This window comes from Danio rerio, chromosome 10 (genome assembly GCF_049306965.1).
Source record: "Danio rerio strain Tuebingen ecotype United States chromosome 10, GRCz12tu, whole genome shotgun sequence".
NCBI lineage: Eukaryota > Metazoa > Chordata > Actinopteri > Cypriniformes > Danionidae > Danio > Danio rerio.
The window spans coordinates 22,366,232-22,385,000 of record NC_133185.1 but is presented as its reverse complement, the minus strand read 5'-3'; the positions used below and the strand labels follow the sequence as shown (position 1 = coordinate 22,385,000).

The 18,769-nt window shown below is 34.7% G+C and overlaps 1 protein-coding gene across 1 annotated transcript in view; it reads left to right on the top strand.

Annotated features, from left to right (window-relative positions):
* Nucleotides 1-6,085, top strand: part of LOC137496625 (solute carrier family 2, facilitated glucose transporter member 11-like) — a 10,979-nt gene extending 4,894 nt beyond the window's left edge. The window contains exons 3-5 of the mRNA XM_073914616.1: nucleotides 1,856-2,046; nucleotides 3,849-3,959; nucleotides 4,072-6,085. Of these exons, the coding sequence (XP_073770717.1) occupies nucleotides 1,856-2,046; nucleotides 3,849-3,959; nucleotides 4,072-4,179 (410 nt within the window). The 3' untranslated portion in view covers nucleotides 4,180-6,085. The remainder of the gene's footprint in view (nucleotides 1-1,855; nucleotides 2,047-3,848; nucleotides 3,960-4,071) is intronic.
* The last annotated feature ends 12,684 nt before the right edge of the window (nucleotides 6,086-18,769 follow it).

Here is an 18,769-nt window from a genome sequence, read left to right as displayed (position 1 = left end):
TCATTGCATGCATCACTAATAAATATGATAAAAACAAAAATATTTTTCATTGAGATGAATATTTATATTAATTAGTGACAGAATAAAATGTGTTGTTTTTGCTCAATTTTGACCGCTGTTTTGGGGATTATTTTATGAGGCCAAACTCTTTCTACTTTGCAGGCCTATGCTCAAAGGCTGAATGGGTATAAGCCTAATCACTGTGGCCTGATAGATGAACAAATACAATTAAAACCTTATGAATAAATAGGATATATTGTAAGATACTGCATGATCCAAATATAGTGTTATTTGATACATTTTAAAGTTTTCATTACATTTTGGGCATGAAATCCACGCTGAATCCACCCTTCTGATGGAATCAGTTTAATCCAGCTTTTTTGATCAAAGTGATCCAAATCCTACAGAAAAGGTCAGAAAAACCAAAACCAAAGGCTTAATTCGGATCAAAACCTAATGACTCAAAACCTAATCAAAACCTTTTACGTTTATGACAGTTTTTTTAAAGGAATAATGGGTTGGATCATTGTGATCCAAATGCCAAATTTCAGGATTATCAAATCCTGTCAACCCAAACCGTAAATGGAAACAGCAGTGTGGCCTACTGACCTAGCAAAAAACAACAGGTAGGCAAATTACCAGTGGCCACAAACAGCCATTGTTTGTTTTAATGGTAAGAAACAGAAACACTGCAATCAACAAACATTTAACAATTTTTTGTTTGTTCTAATACAAAACTGCTTTGATATTGTTTTGTAGCTGTTGTTTATCATATCTCGTTAGGAATTTATATATCATCAGTAACCATTAAGATTATTCACTTAAAAAATACAACTTTTTTTGGTTAAAAAAAATCACAACTGAATCCACCCTTCTGATGGGATCAGGATAATCCTGTTTCTTTTTCTTTTTTTTTTTTTTTTTAGATCAAATAGATCTCAATTTGAGTTAAAAGTTTTGAAAAGCCCAAAGGGGAAGGTTGGATCTAAATTAATTGTGAGATTGGGTTACATACTGATCTTAATTCAAAATCCCTGTTACTTTTGAAAAACACATTTCCAAGATTTGATTCAATCTGTGATCTAAAATCCCATTGGATTACTTTTGAAAAACTGGGCCTTGAAGATTCAACAAAAGAACGAGTTACATTAAAAATTATGTTCAAATTATTATTAAATGTAAAATTGTTAAAATGTATAAGAATATTCATGTTTTTACAGTATTCTTTGATCAAATAAATGCAGCCTATTGCAGAATATATGATATATTGGTGCACTTCATAGTTAATTTTTTTAATTACTGTGTAAATAAATAAACGTTCACTTTATGCAGGAAGTTTTACCAACCCAAACTATTCAAGAATAGAGGATCAATTTCATAGTTCTTATAACCAGTGGCGGATGGATCTGCTTTTTGGCATGTTCTCGAAGCAAGAACTGAGATAGTCTTAATTGTACATTGACTGGGCGAATACATGACATACAAAACCATGGCAAAGTTTTTTGAAGTGATGCAAAACATGAACATATAGAAAGCAAATAACTGAATTTGATTTAGTACAGTAGCATTAGTAAACACTAATTACATTTCATTTATGCAAATATATATGACTGCTTAAAAAATTAACAACGCTATATTATCTTATGTTTATACTAATGTTTTATTGTAACCATTAGTTCTCACTGGACCACTCTGGTGGCTAGTTCCTATAACCAGGTTCCTAAAAGTACCTTGTGCAACACAACAGCCAATGTTTCTTGCTATTAAAGCTGGAGTGTATCAGAACTGAACTTCTGAAAACAATCTATTATTCTTGCCAATTCCTAAAATTTTAAAGATATTGCTCTTGCTCTAGCAATGTGCAGGCTATGGGGAACTGAACGGGACCCTGGACCAGAGATGGAGGAGTTGTTGGCTAAACGTGCTGCCCTGAAGGGTGTGAAGATCCACAGACTCAAGGACCTCTTCCTGGACCACAGTGTTTGTTGGCAGCTGCTCACCGTCCTCGTCACGTTTGTCAGTCTGCAGCTCTGCGGCATCAATGCTGTGAGTCACAACAACAACACACCTGCTTGATCAAAAAAACGATTGAACTTAGAGTGCTTACTTTGTGAAAACACAGCACCATATGCCACAGTCTGTTCTGGAAATGAGCTTAATAACACAGCACAGAAAACACAACTTCTTGATGATCCAGGCTTTTGTCATCATTTTCATCATTCAGTTTTAGTCCTAATTTTAGCTTTAGTTTTAATCTTTGCTCTAAAATATTATTTAGTTTCAGTCTAACTTTAGTCGACTGCGTTTTTATGATTTTAATCTCTTAAAGTTTTAGTTGAATTTCTATAAAATATTAAAGCATATATTTAAAATCTCTAAAATACTACTCATGGAGGAGCTCCTGAATGGTTTATTTGGATGATTTGTGACAAAATAGACACTGATTAAACTTCAACTGAGCATTTCTCAAATAAATTATTACTATTACTATTATTATTATTTATAAAAACCTATCATTTAAGGTGGTTTGCATGTGCCCCTGAGTGCTCTGGTTCAGCACTCCCCCACAGTCCAAAGAAATGGGGTGTAGGTGTATTGGATTAACCAAATTGGCTGTAGTGTATGAATGTGTGACTGAATGTGTGTATGGATGTTTCCCAGTCCTGAGTGAGATGGCTGTTCATTACAAAGTGGCAACCCCTAACTTGGCTTTCTGTCCAACGTCTACCACTGTATTGTCACAATACTAAAGTGATTAGTTCAAATGCAGTGATTGATCTGAGAGTAAAGCATAGGGTGTTTTGTTGTGTACATGGCAGTTACTTTTCGTTTAGAGTTGTATTGTGCATTGTCTAACTTAGATAAAATTAATTTTAAAAATATATTTTCATTACTAAAAAGAAGAATGACAGTGGGAGTAAAAGTAGATCGACGTTAGTATAATGTCAGCAGTAGAAAGACTGAAGGAAGGCCTGCAGCTTTCGTCGTCTCTGCTAAAATGTAAGTCAAGTGTGGTGTTTCAGTCACTGTTTGCACTTGGGTTTATCCACATCTGTTCTTATCTTTGTCTTCTCCCAGACAATGACATTCTTGAACATTTAATGAGACCAGCAGGAAGTGTTTGTTTACATCCTGCCAGGTGCATCAGTATAGGCTACATTACAGTTCATTTATGTGTCTGTCACCACCCTCACACTCAGGAAATTGATTCTGACTGAATATTAGCATTTTTGCTTCTTTATTAATTGTTCACAAAAAATTGTCACACATTTGTAATACATTTTTTCATTCTTTTTGTAATTTTATAATCATCTCCTTTTCATATGAGTTTTCGTTTTCACAAGTTTTTTTTTCCCCAGAGATTTATAATAGATTATTTTGGAGAAAAAAAGTTTTACAAGTCATCTAGAGTCAAACAATTGATTCTTACAGTTTAAACTGTTTAGAGTTAAACAGTTTGAATTTTTTGAGCAAGATGCTAATGGTCTAATCCGATTCAATGATTTATGCTAAGCTAAAAGTTCTTTCGCCAGATGCAGAGATTGGCAGAATGGATTTTAAAAATAGTTAACTGGTTAACTCTAAGTGAGCTTATTTCCAAAACAAAAGTGGAGTGTCTCTTTAAAGGTGCACTAAGAAAAACTAGTCAAACAATGTTGAGATTTAAAATCATCAAAACAAGCAAACCCATAACCCAAAAGGATCTCACCCCTTTTAAGCATCAAGACTATAGTTAACACCATCCTTACTGTTGATTGGCTGCACATGTGACACTGTGGTCAAAAGAGTTTTTCAAATATTATAGGTGTTGTTTTCAATATTACTGGGATATTCTTCTTTCTTTGCAGGTCTATCTATATTCATTAGATGTGTTTCAAGCTGCTGGTATTGGCAAGGAGAACTTGCGCTATGCTGCTGTTGGGATAGGCTTGTGTGAATTCTCCACCTCCATCACCTGTGTGAGATGCACATTACCGCTCCATTATTTCATCCAAGCATAATGTGACCCGGTTTAAAGGAGCCCTCTGCTGGTTGTTTACATCTTTTTTCATTTATTTTTTTTAAATCCAGGTGCTCATTATTGAGAGTATAGGGAAGAGAGTGTTTCTCTTTCAGAGTTACATCTGCATGGCTGCCACACTGGCTCTGCCCACACTCACAATTTACCTTCAGGTCTGACAGTTTCTATTCCATTTTCATCAATTTATTGCATAATGATTTCCTGAGTATATGGGTTGTGTAGTTAATCACTAAGTAGGATGGCAGGTTACAGTTTGTGTATATGGAAAGTTATTATTAAACTATTATCAAGAGGCAATAACTATTAACTTCTATAGTAGGACTAACAAATACTATGGAAGTCTATGGTTACAGGTTTCCAGCATTTTTTTTCAACATATAACATCTTTTGTGTTCAACAAAAAGAATCTCAAACTGTTTTGTGGCAAGTACAGTGTGCGTTAATCATGATTTTTCTGCAAGTTTCAGAATTAATCAAACAAAATCTTGCCATGGCTTTTAAATGTCAGCTTGCTCTTGATTTATATTTTGAATGTTAATTGAGACCTGTAAATACAACATTGTGAATAAACGGTCATAATAAAAAAACAATAATAACGTTTGGTAAATTAGTCTGTCATATCATATGCGCTACATGACAATAAAAAACTGAAGAACTTTAAGTGAACCAAACCTGTTTAAACTGTTGCCATTACTATACAACATGCAAACTACTCCTGGGATTGGATTTGTCCGGTTCTGTTATAGGATTTTGTGTCCTGGATGCCATATTGCAGCATGGTCCTCATTTTCATATACATCTTCTTCTTCTCTAGTGGACCAGGTACATCCACACATATTTCTCCTGTAATTGTATACATTCTGAGAGTGCATATTGTTTGTGTCAGGTTGGTTTAATCATTATTGTGGATTTCCTCCTTCATAGCTGGAGTGACAGCACCACTTCCTGGTGAGATTTTTACACAATCCTACAAACCACCAGCATTCATGGTTGCCTGTGTCCTCAACTGGACCGAACTCTTCGTAGTGGGCATGTTATTTCCTCTTATAGTAGTGAGCGGGTCTACCTTAATAATGTTATGGCTTTATGACAATATTTTCAATCTTAAAGGCGAGTTAGGGCAATCCAAAATGAAAATTATTGGCAATAATTGCTTTAAAACGTTTGTAAAAATAAATAAATAAATAAATAGATCACCACTGTGGCCACTAGATAACAATAAATGCCATTTAAAGGTGGTAGTTACACTTTCTGAATCCTATATTGTCATTGAAAAATGACTGTTTTTGCACTAAATCTAATGAAGACGAAGCTTACGCTGATATATTTTTTATTTATTTTATTTTTTCAGTTATGCCATGTTTTAATCTTGATTTGAGATGGCAGCACAAGCCCATTTATTATTTGGTTATAGAATTTGTATTCTTTTGCTTTTTAATTTTTAGAGTTTTAAAGTAATTGAAATTGAAATTAAAATCATTCTGAATCACATCTTGACATGATTTAAACACTGTCTGCATTAAAAATCTTTTATTAGTCTTGATTTACCACTTTAATAATTTACACATTTATATTTTTCCAGTTTTACATTCCATCATGGACTTGTTTTAGTGCCAGCCTTAAATATTGGGGTGTCACAGAGCTAAACAGCATAAATGTCATAAAAAGTCATCAAATCGCAGCTTGCGGCTATATTTAGAATTGAATTTAAATGACTTTTCTTATTGTGTTGTCTGGAAAGTAACCTAATCACACAACAAATAATTTTATTACTTGACTCAATGCTATTTTATCCATATAAACATCAATGCACAAACAATATTAATTTATAAATTAAAGTCTTTTAGTTTGAGTTGAACTGGACATGTTAATTTTATTAAAAAACAAACTCTCTTGTTGGCACCAGTGGCATTGTGGTTATTGCGTTGACACATGGCACTCTGGTGTTCACGGTGACCCAAGTTCAATTCCCACCTTGAGGTCCTATGCCAATCCTTTCCCTGTCTCTTCTCCCCATGCTTTCCTGTCTATACTCTCTACTGTCCAATCAATTAAAGGGTGAAACCCCCCAAAAACAAATTAAAAAACACTCGAAATGTATAGAGATCAAATATATTTTAATATAATGACAAAAAATTAAATATACAACTTTAGATACACATACACATCCTTTACATAAATGATATACATGATACACTCCTGTCAGGGTCTGAGATAGAAGCCGGGTCTCTGGCGTGCAAGGTGAGTGACGTAACCACTGAGCTACTGGAAGCTGATGAATCTGACAACGAAGTATACATATACACACTCTACGCAGATGCATACATGATACACTCTGTACATATGCACACATGATACACCTTATACATATGCACACATGATAGACTCTAAACATAAACACTCCATACATATACTCACATGATACAGTACACTCTTTACTTATACACACCCTATACATATGCATACATGATACACTCCATACAAATATGATACACTTGTAAGAATGGGTTTTAACCACAGCGGTTCGAACTGCAGTTCTGTCGAGTGACTAAAAAGTTATCAGCATGATGGTAAAAAACTGTAAATTTCTAGTCAAACCGTTCTTCTGCAATCTCATAGCAAAAAACGGAACTAAGGGCAGTATTAATAGATATAAATGTGGGAGAGCGTTGATATTATGTGATTGTATTGTATTGCTATATGGAACAATTAAATATTGATGTTAAATCAAAGGTAATTCACAAATTCTCTGGCGTGCGAGATGAGTGATGTAACCACAGAGCAACTGGTAGTTGATGAATCTGACAACAAAGTATACATATACACACTCTATGCATATGCATACATTCCATTCCATACATAACTAACCTTCTGTCTCGCTACAATCCAACTCGCTCTTTAAGATCTCAAAACTCAGGGCTTCTGGTAGTACCTAGAATAGCAAAATCGGGTAAAGGAGGTCGAGCCTTCTCCTTTATGGCTCCTACACTCTGGAATAGCCTTCCTGATAACGTCCGAGGCTCAGACACACTCTCCCAGTTCAAAACTAGATTAAAGACCTATCTGTTTAGTAAAGCATACACTCAATGCATCACCTAGCGGGTTCCACACAGGCTCCTGCATCTTGCTTATATACACTATAAACAGCAGCTACACTAATTATTTTCTCTATCCTCTTTTTCCACCTGGGGATACTCATCCCGAGGTCTTCAGATTATGCGCAGTCACTGATTGGATCCAAGACCAGCGACGAGATGATCCTAAGGTTTCCATATCCGGGACCAGGCCATATCCTGAGCTGCTGCTGCGCTGATGGTCGTGGGGAGTGGAGAACATGAGTCTGATTCCAGCGACGCTCCAGGGACAGACGAGTATTCGCTGAGGCCATCTTCCAGCCTCCACCGCGGTGACTGAAGCTCTGCACAAGACTTTTGGCCAGCGGAGAAATTAAAATGGTCGTGCCCAACTGAGTCTGGTTCTCTCAAGGTTTTTTTTTTCTTCACTCTCCTATCAGGTGAAGTTTTTTTTTCCTTCTCCGCTGTCGCCACTGCCTCACATGGTTCAGGATTGGTAGAGCTACGCATCGATGAATTTGCTCTTCAGTGTTTGAACTCTCAGTAATGATTTTAAATCACACTGAACTGAGCTAAACTGAACTGAACTTAAACACTAAAAACTGAACTACACTGTTCCAGTTACTATGACCATTTATGTGAAGCTGCTTTGACACAATCTACATTGTAAAAGCGCTATACAAATAAAGCTGAATTGAATTGAATTGAATACATGATAGACACCATACAAATACATATGCACACATGATACACTCTATACATATATATATATATATATATATATATATATATATATATATATATATATATATATATATATATGCATGCACACATGATATTCTCCATACATATGCACACATGATACACAAAACATCTTATACATACATGATATTACTCCATACATACATAATTATCTGTAGTAAGGGTCTGGGATAGAACCCGGGTCTCTGGTGTGCGAGGTGAGCGATGTAACCACTGAGCTACTGGAAGTTGATGAATCTAGACAACAAAGTATACATATAAACACTCTATACATATGCACACATGATACACTCCATACAAATGCATATATGATACTCTCCATACATATACACTCAATACATATGAACATATGGAGCACCTTATACATATGGACAAATGATACACTATATATAAACATAAGCATACATGATATATTCCATACATATGCACACATGATACACTCTATACATGATATACTCATGTCAAGGTCTGGGATAGAACCCGGCAACGAAGTATACATATTCACATTCTATACATAGACACACTCCATACATACACACACCCTACATATGCACACATGACACACTATATACATATGAAACACCTTATACATACGCATATGACACACTCTATACATATACATTCCATAAATACACACACCCTATACATAGGCATACATGATGCAGTCGATATGCACGATACACTCCTGTCAGTGTCTGGTATAGAACCTGGGTCTCTGGCATGACAGGTGTGTTACTGTGCTGCTGGAAGTTGATGAATCTAGACAACGAAGTATACATATACACACTGTATACATAGACACACATGATACACTCCATACATATACTCACATGATATACTCTATACATATATACTCCCTATACATAGGCATACATGATACACTCCATACATATACTCACATGATACACTTTATAAATATACCCACCCTTTACATGTGCATACATGATACACTCCACACAGGAAACGTTCTGTACAGTACATATACACACACAATACACTCCATACATATACACAATACACTTCTGTAAGGGTCTGGAAAAGAACCTGGGTCACTGGCATGATAGGTGAGTGTTGTATTCACAGAATTACTGGACGTTGATGAACCCAGACAACAAAGTATACATATACTTACTCTATAAATATACACATGATACACTCCATACATATACTCACATGATAAACTCTATACATATACAGACATTATACATATGCATACATGATATACTTCATACATATGCACACATGATACACTCCATAAATATGCATACATGATATACTCCATACATATGCATACATGATACACTCCTTATAAATATATGATACACTTCATACATGATGCACTGTATACATATGCCCACATGATACACTTAATACATATCCATATGCATGATATTCTCCATACACATGCACACACATGATACACATACACACCCTATACATACATGATATACTCCATACATATGCATACCCAATCCACTCCATACATGATACAGTCCTGTCAGCATCTGGGATAGAACTCGGGTTTCTGGTGTGCGAAGGTGAGTGACGTAACTATTGCACTACAGGAAGTTGATGACTTCAGACAATGAAATATACATACACGCTATTCAAATGCACACATGATACACTCCATACATATACACACCCTACATATGCATGCAAGATACACTCTATACTTATACTCACATAATACACTCTACACATGCATATATGACATATATATGATACACTTACATACATAATATACTCTATACATATACACATGCTACACTTTATACATATACACTCTATACATATGCACACATGATACACTCTATACATATACATATGCATACATGACATACTTTATACATATGCACACATGATACACAAATACACACCATACATATACTCACATACTACAATTTCTACATATACACACCCTATACATATGCATACATGATACACTCCATACATATATAGACAAGACATATATGATACACTAAAATACATGATATACTTTATAACATATACACTCCATACATAAACACATGCTACAATTTATACATATACACTCAATACATATGCAAATATGATACACCTTTCACATATGCACACATGATACACTCTATACATATGCATACATGATATACATACTTACCCTATACATACATGATATACTCCTGTCAGGGTCTGGGATAGAACCCGGGTCTTTGGCGTGCGAGGTGATTGACGGATTCACTGAGCTACTGGAAATTGATGACTTCAGACAATGAAGTATAGATATAAACACTCTATACATAGACACACTCCAAACATATACTCACATATGATACACTCTATATATATGTACACACCCTATACATAAATGATGCACTCCATACATACGTACACATGATACACTATATATGTGAGAGATCGTTTTAAATGCTGCAGTTAGATCCAAGAGCACCAGAATACCACAAGCCCCCGAGTCAGCAATCATAAGAAGGTCATTAGTGAGCTTAATTAAGGCTGTTTTCTACACTGTGACCCGATCTAAAGCCTGATTGAAATACATCAAATAAGGCATTTACCTTAAGGTGGTTTTGCAGTTGACCGACAACCACACGCTCAAGAACTTTCGTTAAATAGGGTACATTCGAAATGTGCCGATAGTTTGATAAATCAGTTGAGTCACAGCCCGGTTTTTTAAGGATTGGCGTAACAGCGGCAGTCTTCAGTGCGGTTTCTATTGACCCCATACTGAGTGAGGCATTCACAATAGCTGTGATATGGGGCACAAATAGTGATAAAGTTTTTTTAAACAGAGGTTGGAAAGGGATATAGTATGCAGGATGATGAAATCATTGACATAAAAGTCTTTGCATTGAGTATCATCAACAGCATTAAAATAAAACACTCCATATGATACACTCCATACATAAACACCATGTAAATACACAGATATGATCCAATCCATACATATGCATACATGATACACTCCATACATACTGTATGCACACATAATACGTTCTATACATATACACAAGCATGATACACTCCATACATAAACATACGACACACCCTATAATACACAGATATGATCCAACCCATACATATGCATACATGATACACTCTATACATATACGCTCCATACATATACATGCTACACTCCTGTCAGGGTCTGGAATAGAACCTGGGTCTCTGGCATGAGAGGTGAGTGACGTAACCACTGGGCTACTGGAAGTTAATGAATCTAGACAATCAAGGGTACATATACACACCCTATACATATATGATCCACTACATACATACACACACATAATTCGTTCTATACATATAGACACAAATGACACACTCCATACATACACTCACACTAATCCATACATACACATTTTATACATAAACTTACAATACACCCTCTACATTTACACACATGATACACTCCATGCATATACTCACATGATACACTCTATACATATAGACACTCTATACATATGCACACATGATACACTCCATACAAATGCACACGATACACTCCATACATATACATATGCACACATTATACATCCTATACATATGCACACATGATAGACTCTATACATATACACTCCAAACATATCCACATATGAGACACCTTATACATATCCAAACATGATACACTCTATACATATACATATGCACACATTATACATCCTATACATATGCACACATGATAGACTCTATACATATACACTCCAAACATATCCACATATGAGACACCTTATACATATCCAAACATGATACACTCTATACATATACATATGTATACATGATATAATCCACACATCGTACACAATACAAAAATACACTCTATACATGATACACTACTTTCAGAGTCTGGTATATATAGACACACATGATACACTGCATACATACACTCACATGACACACTCTATACATAAACATACAATACACCCTATACATATGCACACATGATATGTTCTGTACATAATACACTCTTTACATATGCACAAATGATACACTCCATACATAAACTATATACATATACATGCATGATACACTATACATATACAGACCCTATACATATGCATACATGATATACTCCATTGGAGTGGCAGAGGCTATTTACACCAACTCCACCCACGGTAGGTTTAACCAAGGTCAAAACTTTTGCGACGTGCCTCATTTGGGGTCAAATGCTGGTAAAATTAAGGCACGGATATTTGAATTTTTGCGCGGGTGGAATCATGGGATTGATGAGACGTTGGGTGCGGTGAAGTTAATCGGAGGAATGCATTATTCTGCTAATTTCTTCCAAGTAAAGCCTGGTTATACTTCTGCGTCAAATGATTGGCATGCAACGAGCATAGCTGTGCATTTATACTTCTGCGCGATGTTGCTGTTGGTCTGCATTAACACTTCCGAAACGCTAGATGTTTATGTTCCTCTGTGTCGAGTTTCTTTGCTGGCAGTTGGGGCAGGAACCGGCGGACGTGCAACCACTTTAACCATGAGGTAAACACAAAACAAAACTTTCCATCCGGAGCTCCTTCATCGGACTTGCGCTGCTCTCGGCCCCGCCCAAACTCTTCAGAAAAATATATATGATAAATGATCTTAAATAAAACAAATTCATTTATGGAGATGTTATATAAGTATAAAACTTTACTCACATGTGAAACGGAGGCCACGTGAATGGTTTGTGAGCACAATTACTGCACACAGCATGCCATATCATCTGATAATTATACTAAAAGGCAGTTGACTGTGTAAAGCCACATGAAACAACACAAAAATATGATGAATATGCCAAGTTCAGTGGCTAATCTGCCGGAGTCAGCTGAGGTGAAGTGACGGCGACCAGCGAGACCTAGCTGTCACTCAAGTGGCCACGCCCTTAATTATGCAAACTTAATATAGCCTAATATAAAGTAAACTGATGAGTTATAACAAAATTCACCCCCCTCACAGTTGTCATGAAGGGTAATATTAGCTATATGAACCTAAATCTTTCTTTGTACCAGGCTGTACACACCCTTTTTTCTGCTATGAAGTTGGCCATTCTAACAGTGGGCTCAATTAAGATTTGTTCCATATGGAGCCAGGACTAGTGGAATTTCGATGAATTGCAGTTTCAGTTACTTCCACACTTGGTTTCCTGGGGAAGAGCGGGAGGTTACCGCTTGGTAGTTACATTTTTTGAGAGGTGCGGGTCAGAGGTGCGGCGTAGGGATATGTGTGTGCTTGACACAGAAGTATAAATCAGCCTTGAGTTCTGTTTTTAACTTTATTGCAATTTTTATATTTCTGTTATATTATTTTTCATGGCCATGGATGTTAAAAGTGTTATTATGTGTTTAGTTGGTTATTTCCACGTCATGTAGAATGGCGTGTCATGTTTTTTAATGTTATGCTAATAACAGGGATGAGAATTATAATTTGCATTACTAAATCGGCATATCACTGCTATATACCATGGAAAAAGCTATTTATGTAACACAATGTCTTCTACCTGTATTACAAACACACATCTTCACTGCTGCCATACGCTTCCTAGTCAAATTTTTGGGCATGTGATCCTCTTGATTTTTGAGCGAAATTAATTTCATAATAACTTTGATCGATTATGTGCTGCATCCTTATTACTTTTTGATTTTTGATTTGCTCTTCCTGGTGAAAAAACAGCATATGCTGGTGATGCAGCTAGTTTGCTGGTCCTGACTCCTAAACATTGAGACCAGCATCTAAACATGCCTTACCAGCATTATTTTATTTTATTTTATTTATTTATGTATTTATTTATTTATTTATTTTACACACACTTCAATCAATGTGCATAAATTTGGCTAGAGGTTGGAGTTTTGAGATTCACTTATTTAGTGAGTGTCTCTAAATTTCAGCATTTGTACACACTTAAAATAGGAAGAGTATGAGAGATTTCATAAAACCAAATTTAAAGTGATCATAATAGGGTCAGGTATAACTTGCTTCTGTTTTTATATTTTGGATATTTAAGGAAAAAAATAAAATTATATGTCTGTCTACCAATAGTTGTAACCAATGTTGGTTTACTTGTTTTTCAGAAAATAAAGTGATGAAAATGAAGAGTATACTGTTAAGTATCAGTGTATTAGTTCCAGTTTACCTTTGAATGAATGGGATACTTGGGAAAATTTATAACTGAAAATATGAACATTGCATATTGTGATTTTAAGACTATTAAATTATTGGGCATGTGTCCAAATATATATTTTTTTAATATCGAACTGATTTCTGAGTTTAAAAAATATTTTTTATTAAAGTTTTATTAAAGTTATTTGGAATATGAGTAAACTATTGTTTATCAATTGAAGTATACATTTTCAACCTTTTCACTTATCAATTCAGGTTTTTTCCTCAATAATGAATTTATTTAATAATTTGATGCTGCTATGCAAATACATTTATATTATCTTTTATTTGTTATTGTAAATGTTCCAGTATGAGTAAAACTAACAACAAAGAAGTGCTGATGGCTGCTATTAGCGAAACCTGGGCTTCATCAGCAGTGCCACCAACCGTCACATTGCTGGAGTAATTGTGGCAAAATAGCCCTGAACAAGTATTGAGTGCAGTACACATTCATAGTCTAATATTTCTATGCTAAATCCTTTTTTTATTGGGCTTAAGTAATACTAGCGTTTTCTGAGATTTCATTAAATGTATGCCACAAACAAAATAAAAAGACTTAAACAGAAATATATCAGTCTATGTGTAACAAACCTACAGTTAAAGTCACACTGTAAAAAATGTCTGTGAAAACCTGTTAAATGATTAACAGCCCATTTCAGTACAAAATACGGAAAATAGCTGTAACAGATCTAACCTTTGTTTTCGAGAAACTAACCAGAGTGTCTGAAATCTCACCACACACCCTCATTCACTAGTCCCTAAATTAGTCAATTAGTTTAGTCCACTAGACAGAGTGACCACAAATAAGTGAATTGGTGAACACTTGTAGCTAACAAGCACAATCACTGAAGGACAGAACAAGAAATAAAACCACAGACAGCCTCACACCAAACCAACTGAATTAAAACAGAGGATTAAACAACTCCATAAAATAACAGCATTAGCAGCTTCACTGATTACAGTATGACTTCAGTTCAGTCATAACTGCAAGAAAATTTGATAATTAACAGAGGTTTATATTTTTTTTTATTGAAAATGTTTCATTTGACCTCACCATCATGGGGATCAGAGGCTGCTTTAGTTGGGCTTTTGAACCTTTACTCTTCTATCTTAATGGTTATCTGGCTGTGTTTCTGAACTCATCAGTTATAGCAAGAAAAGCAATGAAAACCTTTATGTACTTACTACAGAATTAATATTCACAAGAAAATTGCAAACTTTATTTGAATTAAATTGAATTGATGTTATTTGGGACAGTAGTACAGTTTCCAGAAGGATCAACAAACAATTATGAAGGAATTAATAATTAGAGTTTCATGCAAAAAACCTTGAGAGCTTCAGCATCTTATTTAAGACACACAGACATCAAAAATCAGGATATGAACCTCCTACACTCTGGAATAGCCTTCCTGATAACGTCCGAGGCTCAGACACACTCTCCCAGTTCAAAACTAGATTAAAGACCTATCTGTTTAGTAAAGCATACACTCAATGCATCACCTAGCGGGTTCCACACAGGCTTCTGCATCTTGTTTATATACACTATGAACAGCAGCTACGCTAATTTTCTTTATTCTCTATTTTCACCTGGGGATACTCATCCCAAGGTCCTCAGATTAAGTGGAGTCACTGATTGGATCCAAGACCAGCGACGAGATGATCCCAAGGATTCCATATCCGGGACCAGGCCATATCCTGAGCTGCTGCTGTGCTGATGGTCGTGGGGAGTGGAGAACATGAGTCTGATTCCAGCAACGCTCCAGGGACAGACGAGTCTTCGCTGAGGCCACCTTTCAGCCTCCACCGCGGTGACTGAAGCTCTGCACAAGACTTTTGGCCAGCAGAGAAATTAAAATGGTCGTGCCCAACTGAGTCTGGTTCTCTCAAGGTTTTTTTTCTTCACTCCCATCAGGTGAAGTTTTTTTTTCCCTCTCCGCTGTCGCCACTGCCTCACATGGTTCAGGATTGGTAGAGCTACGCATCGATGAATTTGCTCTTCAGTGTTTGAACTCTCAGTAATGATTTTAAATCACACTGAACTGAGCTAAACTGAACTGAACTGAACTTAAACACTAAAAACTGAACTACACTGTTCCAGTTACTATGACCATTTATGTGAAGCTGCTTTGACACAATCTACATTGTAAAAGCGCTATACAAATAAAGCTGAATTGAATTGAACCATGGTTGCAAAAAAAAAAATATGCATAATTAATTCATTCCGCAATGCATGCTGGGTACCAGCATAGTACAAAACTCCCAGCATGCATTGCAGCATGAATAAATTATGCACCTTTATGCTCTTAACATTTCTTTCTTTTCTTTATTTTATGTTGTTTTTGGGGTGTAATATTTCAGTAGATTGTTTTGTATTGTTCTGTTTTTTTTTTATTTGATTTAGATTATTTGTTTGTCACCATTATTGAGATTCAAAGACTAATTGTTGATGCCTGTGTGTTTTCAAGTTCAGCCATAGTTCAAACTTTCTCATTGTGAATGGTGTATTTACACCTGTTAAACTGTCATTGATTGCTGAAGCTTTACTGGTTTCATTTATGTTTATTATTCAATTCTTACACTTAAACATGATACTCAATAATAACGCTAGAAGGCAAGGGTGACTTAGATATTATAGTTAATCTCATCAGACTTAACTTTAATTTGGCTCTTCATTCTATATAAATAGTGTGATTAACACAATTAATTTTAGCAGCCAAAATAAAAACTAACTTAGAACAAGAAGTTGAAAAGTCAGACTAAAGCAGACTCTGTCCTCCGTCATGGTGACTTCAAATGAACAACAGAAATATCATGAAGAGCTTTTGTTCATGTGACAGAAATAAAGTCACAGGTCAGTAATAGGTGAAGCTCCTTATGTTTGTGGATTTGTTTAATGATCTCTGTTAAGATCTTGAAAGTTTTATTGTGTAATTATTTTTATTTTTATTAATTATTATTTTATTTAGAGTTTTATTTTCAGTTGATTTCATCTTTAATTTTGGCTGTAATTTGTGTTATTTGGTCTTGTTGTTCTTTCCTTCAGTGATTCTGCTGTTAACAGTTGTTCATCAATAACTATTAATCCTCCTTTAATTAGACACTTAATTGTCTCATTAATTTCATCACTGTCTGAGTGTTCAACCCTCTGTAGTGAGGACACTAGTGAGGATTTTGCTCTGCAATTTAAGGGGTTAAATGTGTTCGACGAAAAATACAGACTGTGGAATGTATTTTTAACAGAAATATTCTGTAGATTGAATTTACGAATGTAAAATGTTTAAAACAGTAGATTACTGGTAACCACAGCTGCCAGTATCTTTTTGTAAAATCAAGAAAAACAACAGCAAAATACTGTAAAACATTTTTGTGGCACCATTGTGGAGGATAGTAGCGTCCAAGATGAACTGAGAGAATCTGTTGTTAAGCTGCATCTTCTTTTGTTTAAATGTAACTATGTAGTTACTAATGCAGTGAAAGTGTTTGTTAATTACAGTCACACATGAACACAATAAATGGATTTAATGGATTTAATGACTTTACATTTTTTAAATGTTTTTGTAGTGAACTGATGTACAATGGTTCTCAATATCAATATGCTCAGATATATTAGGCCTACTTAGACATTTAAAATAATGATTTTAATTCCAGTTAATGGCAATTAAAATGTAGTTGTTTTCTGCAAATATAAATAATTAACTCAAAGGTTTGTAAATTATCATTGCATCAGTTAATTAATAAATTGTTCTCTTGTTAAAAATACAACATTTTTCTGTAAAAACAATTTTACAGAAAAATTCTGTATTTTTTACAAAAAAGTTCTGGCAACCATAGCTGCCCGTATTTTTCCATAAATTTTAAAGAATTTTTTTACAGTGCAGAATTATTAGCGCCCTTTAAATTTTTTTCTTCTTTTAAAAATATTTTCCAAACGATGTTTAAGAGATCAAGGAAATTATCACAGTATGTCTGATAATATTTTTTCTTCTGGAGAAAGTCTTATTTGTTTTATTTCAGCTAGAATTAAAGCAGTTTGTGATTTTTTAAACACCAATTTAGGGACAAAATTATTAGCCCCTTTAAGCTATATTTTTCTCGATAGTTTACAGAACAAACTATCGCTATACAATAACTTGCCTAATTACCATTGCCTGCATAGTTAACTTAATTACCCAAGTTAAGCCTTTAAATGTCAATTTAAGCTGTATATAAGTGTCTTGAAAAATATCTAGTCAAATATTATTTATTGTCATCATGGCAAAGATAAAAGTACAAAAGCACGCACGTCTCTCTAAATTGGATGCTCAGGCAAAACCGCAAAAAGTGCAAATGAATGTCAATCAAAGGCGGCAACACCAAGGCTCCAAAAAGACAAATTTATTAAATTAAAAAGGCTGACACAGAGCGTGTAACGTTTCGAGCCACCCGGCTCTTCATCAGACAATGTTCATCACAATCAGGTGATTTTGTACACTTCCGGATCACATGATCTCCTCTTACATATATGCCCACATATACATACATGTATATGTATACATACACAATCATTCAATAATACATATATACACATAAATACATGTATACACATTCACATATAGTCTATAGATTTGATATTTCTAGTCAAATTACAAATATATATATATATATATATATATATATATATATATATATATATATATATATATATATATATATATATATATATATAAATCAATAAACCATAATATTACATCACAAATTATAACAAAGAAAAAAAAATATATATATATACCAGGATACA